Genomic DNA, 15,720 nt, shown 5'->3' on the forward strand with positions numbered 1-15,720 from the left:
ACGCAGCCAACACTTTGGTCAGTGAAGGATGCATGGGTTTGGTCTTTCCCCCCCTGAGTATCACCTTCTTTCTTTCTTCAGCCAAACAAAACTTTCAGTTAAATAGATTTTCTTGTTTGCTTTAAGTTGAAATATTTATTAATATTTATGCTGGCTTGAGTGAGCTAGCTGTGGGGTAGTGTACCTCCTCCCTTCTCCCCCTCCAATATTGTGCTCTCTGGTCTGCTTTCTGAACCCAAGAGACTTTAAATATTTCCAATTGTTCTTAACAGACTGGTGTTAGGACCCAGCGAGGAGACAGCAGCAACAAGTTATAAATAGAGAAACAGAATGGGACAAAGTTTGAGGAGAGAACATGACATCACTCAGACTTTCTCTCCACCCAACGAGATCTGGGATGGAGGTGCAAACATGAGCCTCACAGGGAAGGATTTAGCAAATCATTTCAGTTCTACTCTGGAGAAAGCCAGAGCAACTCTGTGAAAAAAATTTCTTTTAAGGGGTTTCTCCCCCCTCATTCCCTCCTTTTTAAAGAATAACTCAGAACCACAGCTGGATAGACAGGGTGCTCCCGTACACTCCAGAGGAGACAAGAAAACACATGGTGAATGAGAGACCTCTCCTTGGCACCGAGCACAGGAAGATTTTTGGGATTGTTTCTGGGGAACTGTGCATTTTGGAATTGGATTGATTCTTGCCACATTCCTCAGCTGCTCTAGTCATGGTAAAGCATTTATCGATTCCTGAAAGTTGTTGAATTTTGAAAACACCCATCCATGCCTCTGGACAGCCGACGGGGAACGGGAGAACTTCCGAAATGCATTTTCTGAACCTCTGTGAAGATGCCCTTTTCACAAAGAAGTGAGAATTAACATTTCAAAACCAAACAAATAAACTTGGATTTCTGTAACCCACCTCCCCGGGATCTGGCTTGACTCATTTTTTTTTTTATTTCGAATGTTTGGCAAGACCACCATGAGGAAGCTGTTGTCTGTCTTCTGTTGGTGTTCGTGGATGCTTTTTTGGTTTTTGGAAGAGCAGGTAATTTCCAAAAGGGTAAGAGCTCGGAGGGTGGGGTGGAGCTTCCCCAGAATTTTATCAAGACTTCTCTATTATCTTTTGCCCTCTGTCTTACTATCCAACGACATCTTTTTTTTTTTTTCATTTGTGTACGTGTGCAGGTATCTGGAAATTATCCTCCAGCACAGGGGCATCCAGGTGAGAGACAATCTTTATGGCTCAACCCTCCAAACTTCTGCTGAAGCAGAATGATCCCTGAAAACCCCAGAAATCCACGGCTGTTAATGCCGAGATGGACTGGGGAATGTTGGGACCACCAGCCTTCCCTCATCGCCTTTCTCTGGTGTCCTGCTGCTTCGTGTCTGAGTCTGCTTCTAACTCCTCTGTTTTGGGCTTTGCTCCTCACTTCAGATCCGGGGACTGAGGGGCTTGCTTTGTCCACAGAACTTTCTCCTGGGTCCTGTCCTATGAAATCTTGCGACTGAGGGTCAGTTGCCTTAGCATGTTTTCCTTTGCTGAATGTCCCTCCGCAGTTTTCCATGTACTGTTTTTTAAGCTCATTTGTGCGTGTATGTATGTGTGTGTGTGTGTGTAAATCAGACTCCATGCACATACACATTCATGACGTAAATCTTGAGCTTCATGGTGATTTCAATAACGCTTTGAACAGTTCAAATCTGACCGGTCTTCCTGGGCTTTTTGTTTAAACTTCCCATGTGCTGGTGTCCAAAGGTGAGTTATAGTAATCGAGAAACTGAAAGTTTTGTGTGGACTACACATTTCTGGCTCAGCCGTAGTCCACAATTTCTCTTCGATGGATTGGTTTATTTTAATTAAGGGAACATGGAACAGGTCTTGCTATTGTCGGCAGAGGAGAATGACAGTGTCCCACCAAGAAGAAAAGATAACCCTAGAATCTCAAGGCAAAGAATGCAGGTTCAAATTCCGCTTCACTGTTTGATTCCCCTGTACGACCTCAGCTGAGTAACTTCCCTCTCTCTGGTCTTGTTTCTTCATTTATAAAAGGAAGTGGTTTGATTTAGAAGAACTGTTTGGTCCGTTTCATCCCTGAATCCATGATTGAGGCAATTTAGGGAGTTTACAAAGACCTGAATTCAAATGAAGCATCAGTTACTAGCTGAATAACCTTGAGCAAGCCACTTAACCCTTGTTTGCCTTAGTTTCCTCAACTTAAAAAAAAGGGGGGGGGTAATAACAATGACACCTACATCACAGGGTTGTCATGAGGGACAGTGAGATAATATTTATAAAGCATTTAGCACAGGGCCTGACACATAGTAAATGCTATATAAATGCTAGTTATTATTATAAGAATATAAAATAAGACAGTGGATAGAGCACTGGCTGGAGTCAGGAAGACTCCAATCCAGCCTCAGACACTTACTAGATGTGTGACTCTGGACAAGACACTTAACCTTGTTTGCCTCAGTTTCCTTATTTGTAAAATGAGCTGGAGAAGAAAATGGCAAACCACTCCAGTATCTTTGTTAAAAAAACCCCAAATGGGGCACAAAGCATGAGGCACAACTGAAAAAATGTGATTACATTAACATAATATATTATTATATCATATGATATATTAATTTATGTTATATCATACATATTATATATTTATATATTATATATCATTATATATTTCATACTATATTATATTATATCATATTACCATGGTATGTTTTCACATAAGTTTACTGTGGACTGATGGGAGCCTATATAGGTGAGTGTGACAACTATTTTGGGGTATTGGAAAGAAGGCTTGTTTGGAAGACGATGATGTGGTTTCAAATCCCATCTCTTCTATTTGTTAGCCATGTGACCATGTGCACTACTCACTTATCTTGGCAAAGTGAGGGGAGTTGGATAACACAGTCACCCCTTGATCCTGTGACCTCTCTGTATCTGATAGAGGAGGTATGGCAGAGAAGATAGCTAGCCTTGGAGTCGGGAAGGCTGGGATTCAAGTGCAGACTGACCCAGACTGGTTGTATGACTCTAGACAAGTCATTTAACCTATCAGTCCCCCCTATGCAACTGTATAAGACCATAAGTTGTAGAGAGACCTTACTCAATGCGAACTCCTCCCCACAGCAAAGAAATCACAGATTCATCTCTGTCTCATGACCTTGCTGAGTCTCAGTTTTTAATATATATAGGTGTGTGTGTATATTTCTATCTATATATGGAATATATATTTGTATGTGTGTATATCTATCTACCTATTTATCTATCTAATCCATCCATCCATCAATCCATCCATCTATCAATCCATCTATCTGTCTGTCTATGTATGTATGTATGTATGTATGTATGTATGTGTGTGTGTGTGTCAATCTATGTATCTATCTGATGAGGATGGCACATGGTTACTATGCAGCTTCCATAATATAATGTGTTTAAAGTGCTATATCCAGATGTGCCTATGGCCAAGTTACTTAGCTTTATTGAGCCTCAATGTCTTCCCCTATAAAAGGAGATGGTTGGACTATGTTGCTTTAGCATGTAGGGGACAATGATCCCATGTCTTCATGCATGTGGTCCTGATGTTAAGGAGAGCTGTCTGTCTCCACCTTCAACCTGTCTTCTGAAGGAACAAGATTTTAATGACCAACCCAAAGATATGAGCTCCTTCTTTCTTCCCTTGCTCCCTTTTTCAAAATTTTCTCTCAGAGTTCACAATCCTGAGAGATTCCCCCCAGTGTGTAGTGTAGTGTTTGGCACATAGTAGGCATTTAAAAAATTCTTGTCTACTGATTGAATGATTGCTTTGGGGACAACTCCTCAGGGTGTCATGGACACAGTTGTTAGCTACTGAGTCTGAATCTGTGAATTTTAAACACAGTTCTGGCATACTGTGTGAGGAGGTAGCTTCTGCTGCCTTGATTCACTTCTCTTGACAACAGAAGCAGAGAAACTCTTCTAATTCCTTAGATCACATTTCTTTTATTTTTTTCAAGTGCTTCTTAGATTCACAAGGGGCTTTGTTGAATGGGTCCAAAGTTCAGAGGATACTGACAGGCACCCTTCTTGATCAGATAGAAACAACAGCTCTCAGCACTCAATTAGCAAGACTGATGAGTTGGTACTAGGAAGTTGACAAGTAGGGCATCTTCCCTCCAGTAGCCTTGTCCCTCTGTCCAGCCATATGCTCTTCGCCAGGGGTGGCCTCCTTAGCCATGGTCTTGGTGTCTGGAGAAGGGAGTGGGCGGTCTTTGTTCTCCCTCTCTCCACCCCACATAGCCTTATATCCTGAGGTTTGAGGTCTTTCCCCTCCCAAGTGATTTTGTTTTAAAAAGTTGATTTTAAAGTGCCTTCCTTGTTACTTTCCTGAAAGGCACAATTTGTGGTAATTGCCCTGGGTGCTAGAATTACTAGTTATGGTTTGACTTAGATCCTTTCTTCTTTCCCAAGAAGGTATGGCATTAACTTCCTTATGTTCTCTCTCTCTCTGTCTCCGTCTCTGTCTCTCTCTCTCTCATACATCAATGCATTTTAAACAAAATATTGCCTTCATCTCTCAGTACCCTTTACCCCAATAAATCCCTAGCTATTAGTAAATGAACCAATGGATTGGGATCTGGCAACATAGTCAGAAATTTACTAGCTATGAGGTCCTGGGAAAGTCATTTCAATTCTCTAGTCCTTAGTTTCTTCATCTGTACAATGAAAGGGGCTACACCTATTGACCTCTAGGGTCCCTTCTAGGATCCTGTGACTTCTCTATTTTTTTCCTAGTTTTCCTCAAAGTCACCTCCTACATGAAGCCTTCCCTGATTTTTCTAGTTGCCAATCTTCTCCCCTTCATTGCCTTATCCTTGTTCCAAATGCATTTTGTGTATGTATATTTTGTTTATTCTTCTATGTGTGTGTTATCTCTGTGAGGGTAGGGATTTCTTCACACCTGCCATTATGTTCCAAGAGTAGTGGCTGCTACCTCCTTGGTGCTTAATGATTGATTATCTCACCTCTTAGAATGTATTATTCTTGAGGATAGGGACTGTTTTATTTTTGTCTTTATACTGTCTCCCCCCCTCCCCCAGGACAGTGTAGCACATAGTAGGTGCTTTATAATTGCTTGATGATTGGTTGAGAAGAAAGATACATATTTTATCATTTGCATTTTGGAACCAACATAGGCTATTTCATTGATCTGTATTCAGAGGGTTTTTAGTTCTATTTTTCTTAGAACTGTTGTGATCATAGTACATATCCTGTTTTTTTGGTGTGTATCAGGTCAAATGAGTGCTTCTCTTGAATGCTTCAAGTTTGTTTTTTCTCATGGCATAATACTATTCTATGCTCTCCATAGACATGGGCAGCTAGGTGGCAGAGTGGATTGCACACTGGGGCTGGAATCAGAAAGACTAGTCTTTCTGAGTTCAAATCCAACTTCAGATATTAAACTAGGTGTGTGACCCTGGGCAAGTCACTTCATCCTGTTTGCCTCAGTCTCCTTATTTGTAAAATGAGCTGGAGAAGGATAGTGCAAACCATTCCAGTATCTCTGCCAAGAAACCCCAAATGGAGTTACAGAGTTGGACAAAATTGCAAAACAACTGACAACAAATTCATAGACCATAATTTGTTCAACCATTCTGCAATCAATGGTGCTCACTTTGTTTCCAGATTTTGACCACTGCAAAAAAAAAAAAAATGCTGCTATAAGTATTTTGGTATAAATGGAGCCTTCCCACTGCCTTTGATCTTTGGAGGGTGAAGTTCTTGTGGTGTGATTGCTGAGTCAAAGGTTAGCCACTTTTATGTTGGGTTAAAATGTTCTTCATATTAGATTGAGCCCTAGGAGTTTATTGAATAGGGGAATGACATGGACAGATCTGTGTGTTAGGAAAATTTGAATTGGAATGGAGAGAGACTTGAGGTAGGCAGTCCCACCAGCAATGATTATTGCAATAAGATGAAAAGGGCCTGCACTAGAATGGTAGCAGTGCCAGAGGAGAGAAGGGGGTGTATTTGAGAGATGTCACAACAGATTGGTCATGTGGAATGAGTGACAGTTAGGACTCAAAGATGAAAATGAAGTTGTTAGCTTGCATGACTTGGAGAATGATGGTGCCTTTGACAGTAATAGGCAGGCTGAAAGTGGGGAAAGATGAGTTTTGTGTTGGACATATTGAGTTTGAGATGTTCAAAAGGACTTGCCCCTCAGGAGAGAGATTAGAGCTGGATATATAGCAATAAAAGTACATCAATGATCAATAAGCATTTATTAAGTACCTACTATGTGCCAGGGTCTAGGCACTATGCTAGGCTTTGGTAGAACAAAGTACAAATACAAAGATGAAATAATGCTTGTTTGCAGTGGGTTTATATTTTAAGCATATCTAAAAAGTACCTTAAAATGTATATGTGCAAACAAATAAAAGTGTATATAAATCAGGGCACCTAGGTCATGCGGTGGATAGAGTAACCAGCCCTGGAGTCCAAATTTGGTCTCAGACACTTACTAGTTATGGCAAGTCACTTAACTCCTATTGCTTCCCCCCTCTCCCCCACCAAGTGTATATAAATCCCAAAGTAGTTAAATTTGAATGAGTTAGAGAGGGAGGATACTAGCAGTTGGGGGAGAAGGAAGAAGGACTTTGCCCAGAAAATGGCACCAGAGCTGCCTCTTCAAAGAAGCTGTGAGATAAAGGGAGTCATCTACATGGAGAGGATCATTGAATCCTTGGGAGCTGGTAAGGTCACCAAGGGAGTGAGTGTTGAGGAAGAGAAGAAGGTCCAGGGACTAGACAGTGGACAACATCCAGGGTTACTGGGTGTGACTTGGAGGATGATCCTCCAAGGAGACTGAGAAGGAGCAATCAGACGGGTAGGAGGAGAACCAGGAGAGAACACTATTTAAAGTCAGCCTATTTATTTACCTTCTCTTGGTTGCTTGCCAGACTGGGAGGTTACTAAGGTAGTCTCTGAACTTTTGCCAGTCAGAGGAGAAATAAACTATCTCTAATTCTGTAATCACTGAGGAAACACACACACACACACACAATGGGAAAAGGCAATAAATTATGTACTAGTAGGAGAACTTATGTTACTGGGGCCTGCTTTCCAGGTCTAGGTGTGTCAACCCTGTAGCTGTGCTCCTTAGCACATCATTATGGTTAACATTTCATTTCTTACTTAATTTCCAGATTCTCCTTTGATTTCTTTTATCATCCCCTCCCCCTCCCTTCATTCCCTTCGCTGGCTTTTTTCCACATTTCTGTATGTACCTTATATTCTTCTTTCACTGGCATTAGTTCAAAGCTCTAGGGGATGATCGATGATAGGGTGTGGCACTGGGAAGGGTGCCCTCCCTGGTACCATGTGCCTAGAACTCTCTGACATTTCTCACAGCATGATAGGTCTGCTGGGCCTTTCTTGGCTTTGCTTCAGGTATTCAAAGCACGATCCCCAATGAAAGTGCTGAGGGAGAGGACAAACATAGGATACCACTTCTCATGTGAATCTACCACATTTCCTTATACATCTTACAAACCTACAAAGGGAGGCTTTCTTCGTAATAAATGGAGGCAGTTCTTGCCAGTTGGATTCTCATCTAGGGATCCCTGCACAGTTCTAAAATGTGTTTATGAGCTGTAGGTCTGAAGGTACAACCTGAAGTTTGTTCCATTGGGGCATAATAGAAATCAACAGGAAAAAAAATGGAATGTAACTATCTCTTTGCCATTTGGTATCTTGGTGAGGTAGGGGATAATAGTAACAACAGAAGCTACCATTCTTATAGCCTTTAAGGTGTACAAATGATTGCATTTGATCCTCACAAAAACTCTGAGAAAGAAGGGGCATTTTACCTCCCACCTTTTACAGATGGGGAAACCAAGGCTCACATAGCTAGTAAGTGTCTGAGGCAAGATTCATACACAAGGTTTCCTACCTCCAAGTCCAGAAGTCTATTAATTATGTCTCGGGGGCCATCCCTAGTCATCTTGACCTATGTCTTGCTAGTGGACTCTAATGAGGAGACTGATGACTGACTCTTAAATCCAATTCACTTGCACATCAAGACATCCCCTTCAAGAATGAAGGACAAACAGCATGATGCCTCACTGCCTCTAACAGTTGATATTTATAGGATATTTTTTGTGGACAAGTAAGAGTCCATTTCCCGCAAGCCTGTGGAGTAGATAGTGCAAGGATTAACTCCATATTTCAGAGATGTGGTAACTGAGGTTCTAAGAAGTTCATGACTTATCTAAGGTCATATAGAAAATAAGTGGCAAAGCCAAGACTCGAACTCAAGTTCTTCTGAATGCAGCGCTCAAGACTCCAACACCTACTCTAATTTTCCATATGTGAATGAGAACTTTATAAAGAGTTTGGTGGACTTGGGAAAACACAAAAAAATGAAAAAGGCAGGGATATCGTCATACTCTAATGTTTGTACTTTCCTTAGCTACCACAATTCTCATACAAAGGGCATTAAATAAGTGCTCATTGAAAGAATGAGTAATACAAGTAACATTCTTGGATCACAAGAACCTCCCTTTAGCAAAGGAAGCCTACTGCAGTAGAGTGGTCTCTACTAGGTGGCCACCATAGGCACAGAGCCCTGGCCCTGGAGTCAGGAAGACCTAAGTTCAAATCCAGCCTCAGATACTTCCTAGCTCTGTGACCCTAGGGTAAATGACTTAACCTCTGCTTGCCTCAGTTTCTCATCTATTAAATGGGGATGATAATAACAATCATCTCCCAGGGTTGTTGTGAGGACCAAGCAGGATTACAAATGTAAAGGACTTAGCACAGTACAGGGCATATAGTAAGCACTATAAAAATGTTAGTTACTATTACAGTTATTATAGTTAATTTTACCCTGATTGCTTAAGTTTAAATTTGGGGTTTAAACAGTCTGCCCACTAGTCAAGATTCCACTGTGCCAGGATATTGGTTTCTTAATGACTTTCCAGAAAAGCAGAGAATGTTCTACATGGAATGAGGGTTATTTGAATTCCTCAGAATTAGGGTTAGAAATGGAATTAGACCTAATTAAATATAATCTTAATCAACAGATACAGAGTATGATTTCATGATAGTGGCAACCAAAATGATTGAGGGCCTCCAGTTAATGTCAAATGTGTATGGGCTAAAGAAAATAAGAATGTTTTATCTGGAGAAGAGAAGGTTTAGGGTGGACATAGTAATTGTCTTTGGGTTCTTCTGTGGAAGAAGGATTAGATTTGTCCTCTTTAGCCTTAGGGTCAGTAACAATATAGGGGAAGCTAAGATTTAAATGCAAGTTGTCTGACTCCAAATCCAAAGCTTTTCTCCATTATACTCTTTTCTGGAAACTGTTAGTGAGTACAAAAGATGAACTCTAGGAATCTGCAGAACCTTTCTTCCTTCATCCTTGTCTGCTACAATGCCAAGCAAAAATGATTTGTCTGGAGTATGCGCCCAGTAAATAAATGTTTGTAGTTTTGATTTCAGGTTTAGACGACTGATGTCTTGCTTATGTTTTGAGATGGCAAATACTATTGTGACTGTATCTGTGCAGTGCTGAGGAAAGTCAGTCAGTCTGTCAGTCATAATATGCTTATTATATATCTGCTGTATGCCAGGCACTGTGCTGAGTGCTAGGGATAAAAAGAAAGGAGAAAAGCTGGACCTGGCCCCTAAGGTTCTCACATTCTAATGAAGGAGACAGTGTGCAAATCTCTGTCTCTGTTTCTGTCTCTGTCTGTGTCTTCTTTCTACCTATCAATATTATATACTATATCTATTTATATTTTTATACTATACCTATTTATCTATCCATCAACCCATCTCTCTACCTCTCTCTGTCTCTTTCTCTCTCTGTCTCTTTCTCTCTGTCTCTGTCTATCCTTTCATCCCATCAATACTATATACTAAGTCTTCTATGATATATACTATATCTGTCTATATTTTATACTATACCTATTTATCCATCTGTCTCTCTCCTATACTATATACTATATCTATCCATCTCTCCTCTCTATCAATACTATATCTTCTTTACTATATACTATATCTGTCTATATTTTATACTATATCTATTTATCCATCTATCTTTCCTCTATTAATACTATATATCTCTCTATATCATATACTATATCCATCTCTCCTCTCTACCTATCAATACTATATCTTCTATACTATATCTATCTGTATTATATGTTGTAACTATTCATCTATCCATCTGTCTTTCTTTTTCTGTCTATCTGTCTCTATCTATTCCAGACATATACCATGTAAATGGAAGGTGATCTCAGAGAGTAGTCACTGGAGGGTAGGGTGGTGGGATTGGATTAAGAGACATTGGGGAAGGCTTCCTACTGAAAGTGGGATTTCTTCTTAGTCTTGAAGGAAGCCAGAGAAAACAGGAGCCAGAGGTGAGGTAGGGAAAGCATGCCAGGCTGGGGAGATAGCCAGTGCAAATGTATAGAGGTAGGATGTAGAGTGTTGCATATACGGAGCAGGAAACAGGTTGGTGTAGCTCGATTGTACAGTGTGGGGCCCAGGAATAAAGAGGAAGGAGATTGGAAAGTTAGGATGAGATCCAGCAGTGGAGAGCTTTAAAAACAAAACAGGATTTTATATTTGACCCTGGAGATAACAGAGCTGGCATTGTGGTAACGATCCAGCTAAAATGATCAATCTGGGCAATTCTAGTGCCCAAGTAGATATTTTTATCCTGAATTATTTAGTCTGCTCGTCGACATTGGCATGGCTAACCAGATTATTGTCAGATCCTCATTTCCCTAGAAGGAAGGAAATGAGCATTTATTAAGTGTTGACTACGTACCAGGCACTGTACTCAGTGCTTTATAAATATTATTTCACGATCCTTGCAACAACTTTGGGAAGTAGGTACTTTTATTGTCTCCATTTTACAGTTGAGGAAACGGAGGCAGACAGAGGTTAAGTGATTTGCCCAGGGTCACACAGATAGTGACTGAGAAGGGATTTGAACTCAGGTCTCCATGACTCCAGGCCCAATGCTCCATCCTAGCTACTTCTAGCCAACTTTCCCAGAGATGTTTGGAAGCTAAAATTGCCTTATGGGATATTAATGGGATAAGATCACTGACTCAGGAAGACCTGAGTTTAAATTCCAATTCTGATGCTTACCTCCTGACTCACCTTAAGCAAGTCACTTAACTTTCCTGAACCTCACTTTTCTCATCTGTAAATAAGGGAGTTTGGAGTAGATTTCCTTGGAAATTCCTTCCAGCTCCTTTGAAGAGATCTTCTTGCTAACTAAGGTTATAAAGAATTATAAAAGCAGCCTTAAAATGGCTATTAGACATTGCAAATTGTGTGGTATGGTGGGGAAAAATATCGTTGGTTTTGGAACTGGAGGACCAGAGTTCAAATTCTGACCCCTCACCCCTAGCTGTGCAACATCTACTATTTGACAAGCTTAGCTAAGGATTCAAAGACCTAAAATGAAACAGATTTGCCCTCAAAGAACTTACACTCTCTTGTGAGGCATAACATCTAGAAATACGTAGACAAATATAGGATAAAGCATTTGTTAGCTAATGGACTTCATGATTTGGTGGGGAGGCTGAGATGACTCGTTAAGCTTGAATCACAGGAGATATTGACTAAGTCATCACAGATCACATTTTTCTAGTTCATAAACATGTCCTTTTGCAGATAACTTTTTTTATGAAGTGGAAAAAACAAACGTGAAAAACCAAACCCTTTTTTCCCTGGATAATCATTGGCTGGCCTGGTTATGGAATTAACAGCTAACTTCCATCCAATTCTGAGAGGACAGGGACTCCAACTCCCACTGAATGTAGTTCCAGGTCATATGGTAAAGATGGCAAAAACTCAGTACTGCATCTTCCTTATCCCTTGGCAGAAGTTTGCTAGGAATGGCTGAGTCCCATTGCCCGCAGTGGGTCTCAGTTTCCTCATCTGTAAAATGAAGCAAGGGGAATGAGAATAAGCATTTGTCAAGACCTACTATTTTCCAGGCACTGTTCTAAGAGATTTACAGATATAATGTCATTTCATCCTCACAACAACCTTAGTAGAAAGGTGCTGTTATTATCCCCATTTTACAGTTGAGGAAATTGAGGCAGATAACAGTTATGACAAAGTCATGTATCTAGGGGTTGGACCACTCACAGGATCTTAGCTTTTTCTGTCCTGGACCCCTTTGGCAATCTGAATGTTTTAAAACACACAAAATAAGATTCATAGGATTACAAAGGAAGCCAATTAGACTTGAATATAGTCTATCTCTCTCTCCCTCTCTCTCTCTTCCTCCCTCCCCTTCTGTTTGTCTTTTTGTCTGACTCTGTCTCTCCATGGATCGCAATTAACTTAACAGCCCTTGGTTGTGGATCTCCAATTTCCCTTATAGATCTGAATCCCTGGGATCCCTTAGAAGAGGAAGGTATCATCTATGCCATAGGCAACAAAAATCTGATTTTTATGATCTAAAGGTTCCATATTGGCTCTTTCCCCACAGACTTGACATGATTTAGCTGTCTCCTGAAGCTTCTTAGAGGGCCTTGAGCACTCTGATGCTCATTTGATCAAACTTTCAGTGATTAGACAGGAAAACTTAGTTTCTTAAAGCTGAGTCTAAAATTAGTTTTTGTTTGTCCATAGACCAAGCTTTGGGGTTCCTTTCTCAATGTGTACTAGTAGTTTGGGTACCCAGATGGTGACTGGGCTACCTCTTTTCAAGATTGTAGGGGTAACCTTGAGGAGTTAGGTTCCCTCCCCACCACACCAAAACTTATGAGCCCCCACTGGTGTTCTTTCTGCATTGATTATTAGCTGATTTTACTTAACCATCCAGGAACCTATATTTAGAGGGGAGGATAAAATTTAGGCTATGTAAAAGCAAAAATTTATCAACCAAAATTTATTTGAAAGTTAAAAAAAAAGAAAACCTATGGGACATAACCAAGGATGGACTTAGAAAATGAACTGCTTGTAAAATTATGCTTAATATCCAATGTGATAAATGTGTTTTCATAATGAAGATTTAAAGAATATATGTCAAGGTTTTGTAAATTCAGTATCAAATCATATAAAAATTCAGCAAAAGGAGGATTTATTGAATATTTAAAAATTTTTAAACATGTTGAACAAAAGGAAACAAGTGTTTACTAAGGCGTTTCATTAAGAACATTTGATCCAACCACCCTTCCAAACCTGGGGTACATTCTTCTACAAGCATATACAGAGTCTAGAGGAAAGTGGGCTTAGTTTAGGAAGATTATGTAGCAAGGGAATTAACCTATAGCTCCTGGAAGTCCTTTTGTTGGAAACCCTTTTCTTCCCTTTGTGGATCCATCAGGAAGTTTTCCATAAACCCTGGGTGACCCAGCTGCTTGAGATTCCCAAAGTTGCAGTTTATCCTTAGCTTTTAATTCAGACGCTGCCCCCTGCCACTGCTGTTCTGGGGACAAAGTTAGGAAACCTGGGAGAAATCCCAAATCTTCCAACCTTTAGAAGTTCACAAGGTCGTCCTCTGGTCAATGGGGGAGGACATAAGAGCTCTTCTTCTCTGCCCTTCTACCCTAAGTGACTCCCTCTCAGAGGTTTGGTTGGATGGCAAACCCTCAAATGCTTGGGTTCTGAACTGGCTTGCTATTTTATATAAAGACTCATTGGATGTAGATGCATCTCTTAAATCAATTCCAATATACTTCCTGTATAGCTCATTTAATTTCATCCAATGACTTTCACGTCTTCTAAATTGATTGAAGATTATTCACACTTCCTTTAATGCCTTTAATTGATTACTTGGTTCAATAAAGATATTCTCACCTGATTCAGATATCAGGGTTAGAATATTTTGTAAGTTTTAAGTGGGACAGGAGTGATTTATTTATGAATTCAATCAGCCCCCTACCCTTAGGTGACTACACCCACAAAGAAAGGCAATTATTTTAATGACAACCACTTTTCCTTTCTGGAAGGGTTGGAACAGGATGGCCACTGAGCTCTTTCCTAGTATCTCATTTTAATAGTATAGTATAATAGCATTTATTAGAAATAATAATAGCTCACATTTATTCAACAATGTTTGAAAAATGTACATCCATTATCTCATGTGAAGCTTGTAACAATTTTGTGACATAAATGTGATTATTATCCCTATTTTACAGATGAAGAAACTGAACCTCAGATAGATTAAATAACTTTTCCAGGACGGCACAGCCACTGAAGTGCCCTTACCTCCAAGGCCAGCCCTCTCTCTGTTCACTCTAACTCTATGCATTCTTGTTCAGACTGCATAGTCTGAGTGATTCTGCATTGTTGCAAGAGTGATGCACCAGGGCACATATATGTCTACTTTTATCAAAATGGAAAATGCTGCCATCCTTTCAGAAAAGTAGAACCTTAAAAAAACCCGAATTCATCAGATAATTGTCCCTGTAGCCATCTGGGGCATATAGGAGTATGTATATACATTTATTTAGGTGAAGAAAGAGGGTCAATTCTTTTAATAGACTCCATGGGACCTCTCTGTAGGGACTGGTTTATGTTGAATGCAGACAGATTGCCTTCTGCAGCTGGGAGAACTTTGAATGCCCATGTTTTTTCACCCTCAGGAGACCTTTTGTTATATGTCTGTTTGCTTACTCTTTCCCAGCATATGTGGATCAACCCCACCATTTCTCAGATCAGTCAATCAAAAACCATTAATTAAATGCTTGCTATGTGCCTAGCACTGTGTTAGAAAGAAAGGCAAAAACAATTCCTACCCTCAAAGACACTTACATTCTAAAGGTGGAGACAACATGTAAATAATAAGGTATATACAAGACAGATAGGCAGCTAGATGACACAGTGGATAGATTGCCAGGCCTGGAGTTAGGAAGACTCATCTTCATGAGTTCAAATCTGGCCTTATATACTTACTAGCTGTGTGACTCTGGGTAAGTCGCTTCACCCTGTTTGCCTCAGTTTCCTCATCTGTAAAATGAGCTTGAGAAGGAAATGGCAAACCACTCCAGTGTCTTTGCTAAGAAAACCCCAAAAGGGATCACAAAGAGTTGGACATGGCTGAAAAACCACTAAACAGCAATAATTAGAAGCAGCAGAGATGCAAAGTAATCTCCAAGATGAAGGTACTATTAGCTGAGGAGACTGGGAAAGACCCGCTATAGAAGGTGGAATTGGAGCAAGAGAGACAAAGAAGCAGGGGTGAGGGGGCAAGCATTCCATAGGCATGGGGGGACAACTTCCCCTAGACCAATTAGGCATGTATGGCAGAAATCTGATGTGTATATTTTGCCTTCACTCATACAGTCATATTTTGGAAAAAGTAGAACAAATCAGAACCCTTAGCTCCTAACCCCAGACAACCTGTGGCTGCTCCACAATTTACTGTTTTTGTCCTTTTTTCATCTTCTGGTCGACATCTACCAATGTTGGGTAACTGGGAGTCAGGTTGTCACCAGAAAGAATGACCGCTCTGACATTTGGCTTTTGCTAGCTTCTCCACCTGGAACTCTGAGTGACCCTGCTGCAACTGGGAAAGATGTGTAGGGAAATCAGCTTGCCTTTATTCTCTGAAGAGATGATTTGATGAAAGAGAAGGCTCTGAAGGCAGAGCATCTGTTCAATGTAGAACTCATATTGTTTTTTCAGATGTTTCTTTCAGGATGAAATTTAGAGAAGTGGAAAAAGAGTATACATATATATATATATTTTTTTCTACTCAGA

General features: G+C 40.2%; 1 protein-coding gene across 4 annotated transcripts in view; it reads left to right on the forward strand.

Annotated features, from left to right (window-relative positions):
* The first annotated feature begins 363 nt into the window (after window positions 1-363).
* The window catches only part of ADGRD1 (adhesion G protein-coupled receptor D1), a 470,522-nt gene continuing 455,165 nt past the window's right edge, over window positions 364-15,720 (forward strand). For 2 of the 4 annotated variants that reach the window (XM_072600751.1, XM_072600753.1), the window contains exons 1-2: window positions 364-1,041; window positions 1,182-1,218. In XM_072600751.1, coding sequence (XP_072456852.1) covers window positions 958-1,041; window positions 1,182-1,218 — 121 coding nt within the window. In that variant the 5' untranslated portion in view covers window positions 364-957. Of the gene's footprint in view, window positions 1,057-1,181; window positions 1,219-15,720 lie in introns of all 4 variants that reach the window. The other 2 variants (XM_072600750.1, XM_072600752.1) reach the window with 1 other exon arrangement.

Source organism: Notamacropus eugenii, chromosome 4 (genome assembly GCF_028372415.1).
Source record: "Notamacropus eugenii isolate mMacEug1 chromosome 4, mMacEug1.pri_v2, whole genome shotgun sequence".
Lineage (NCBI taxonomy): Eukaryota > Metazoa > Chordata > Mammalia > Diprotodontia > Macropodidae > Notamacropus > Notamacropus eugenii.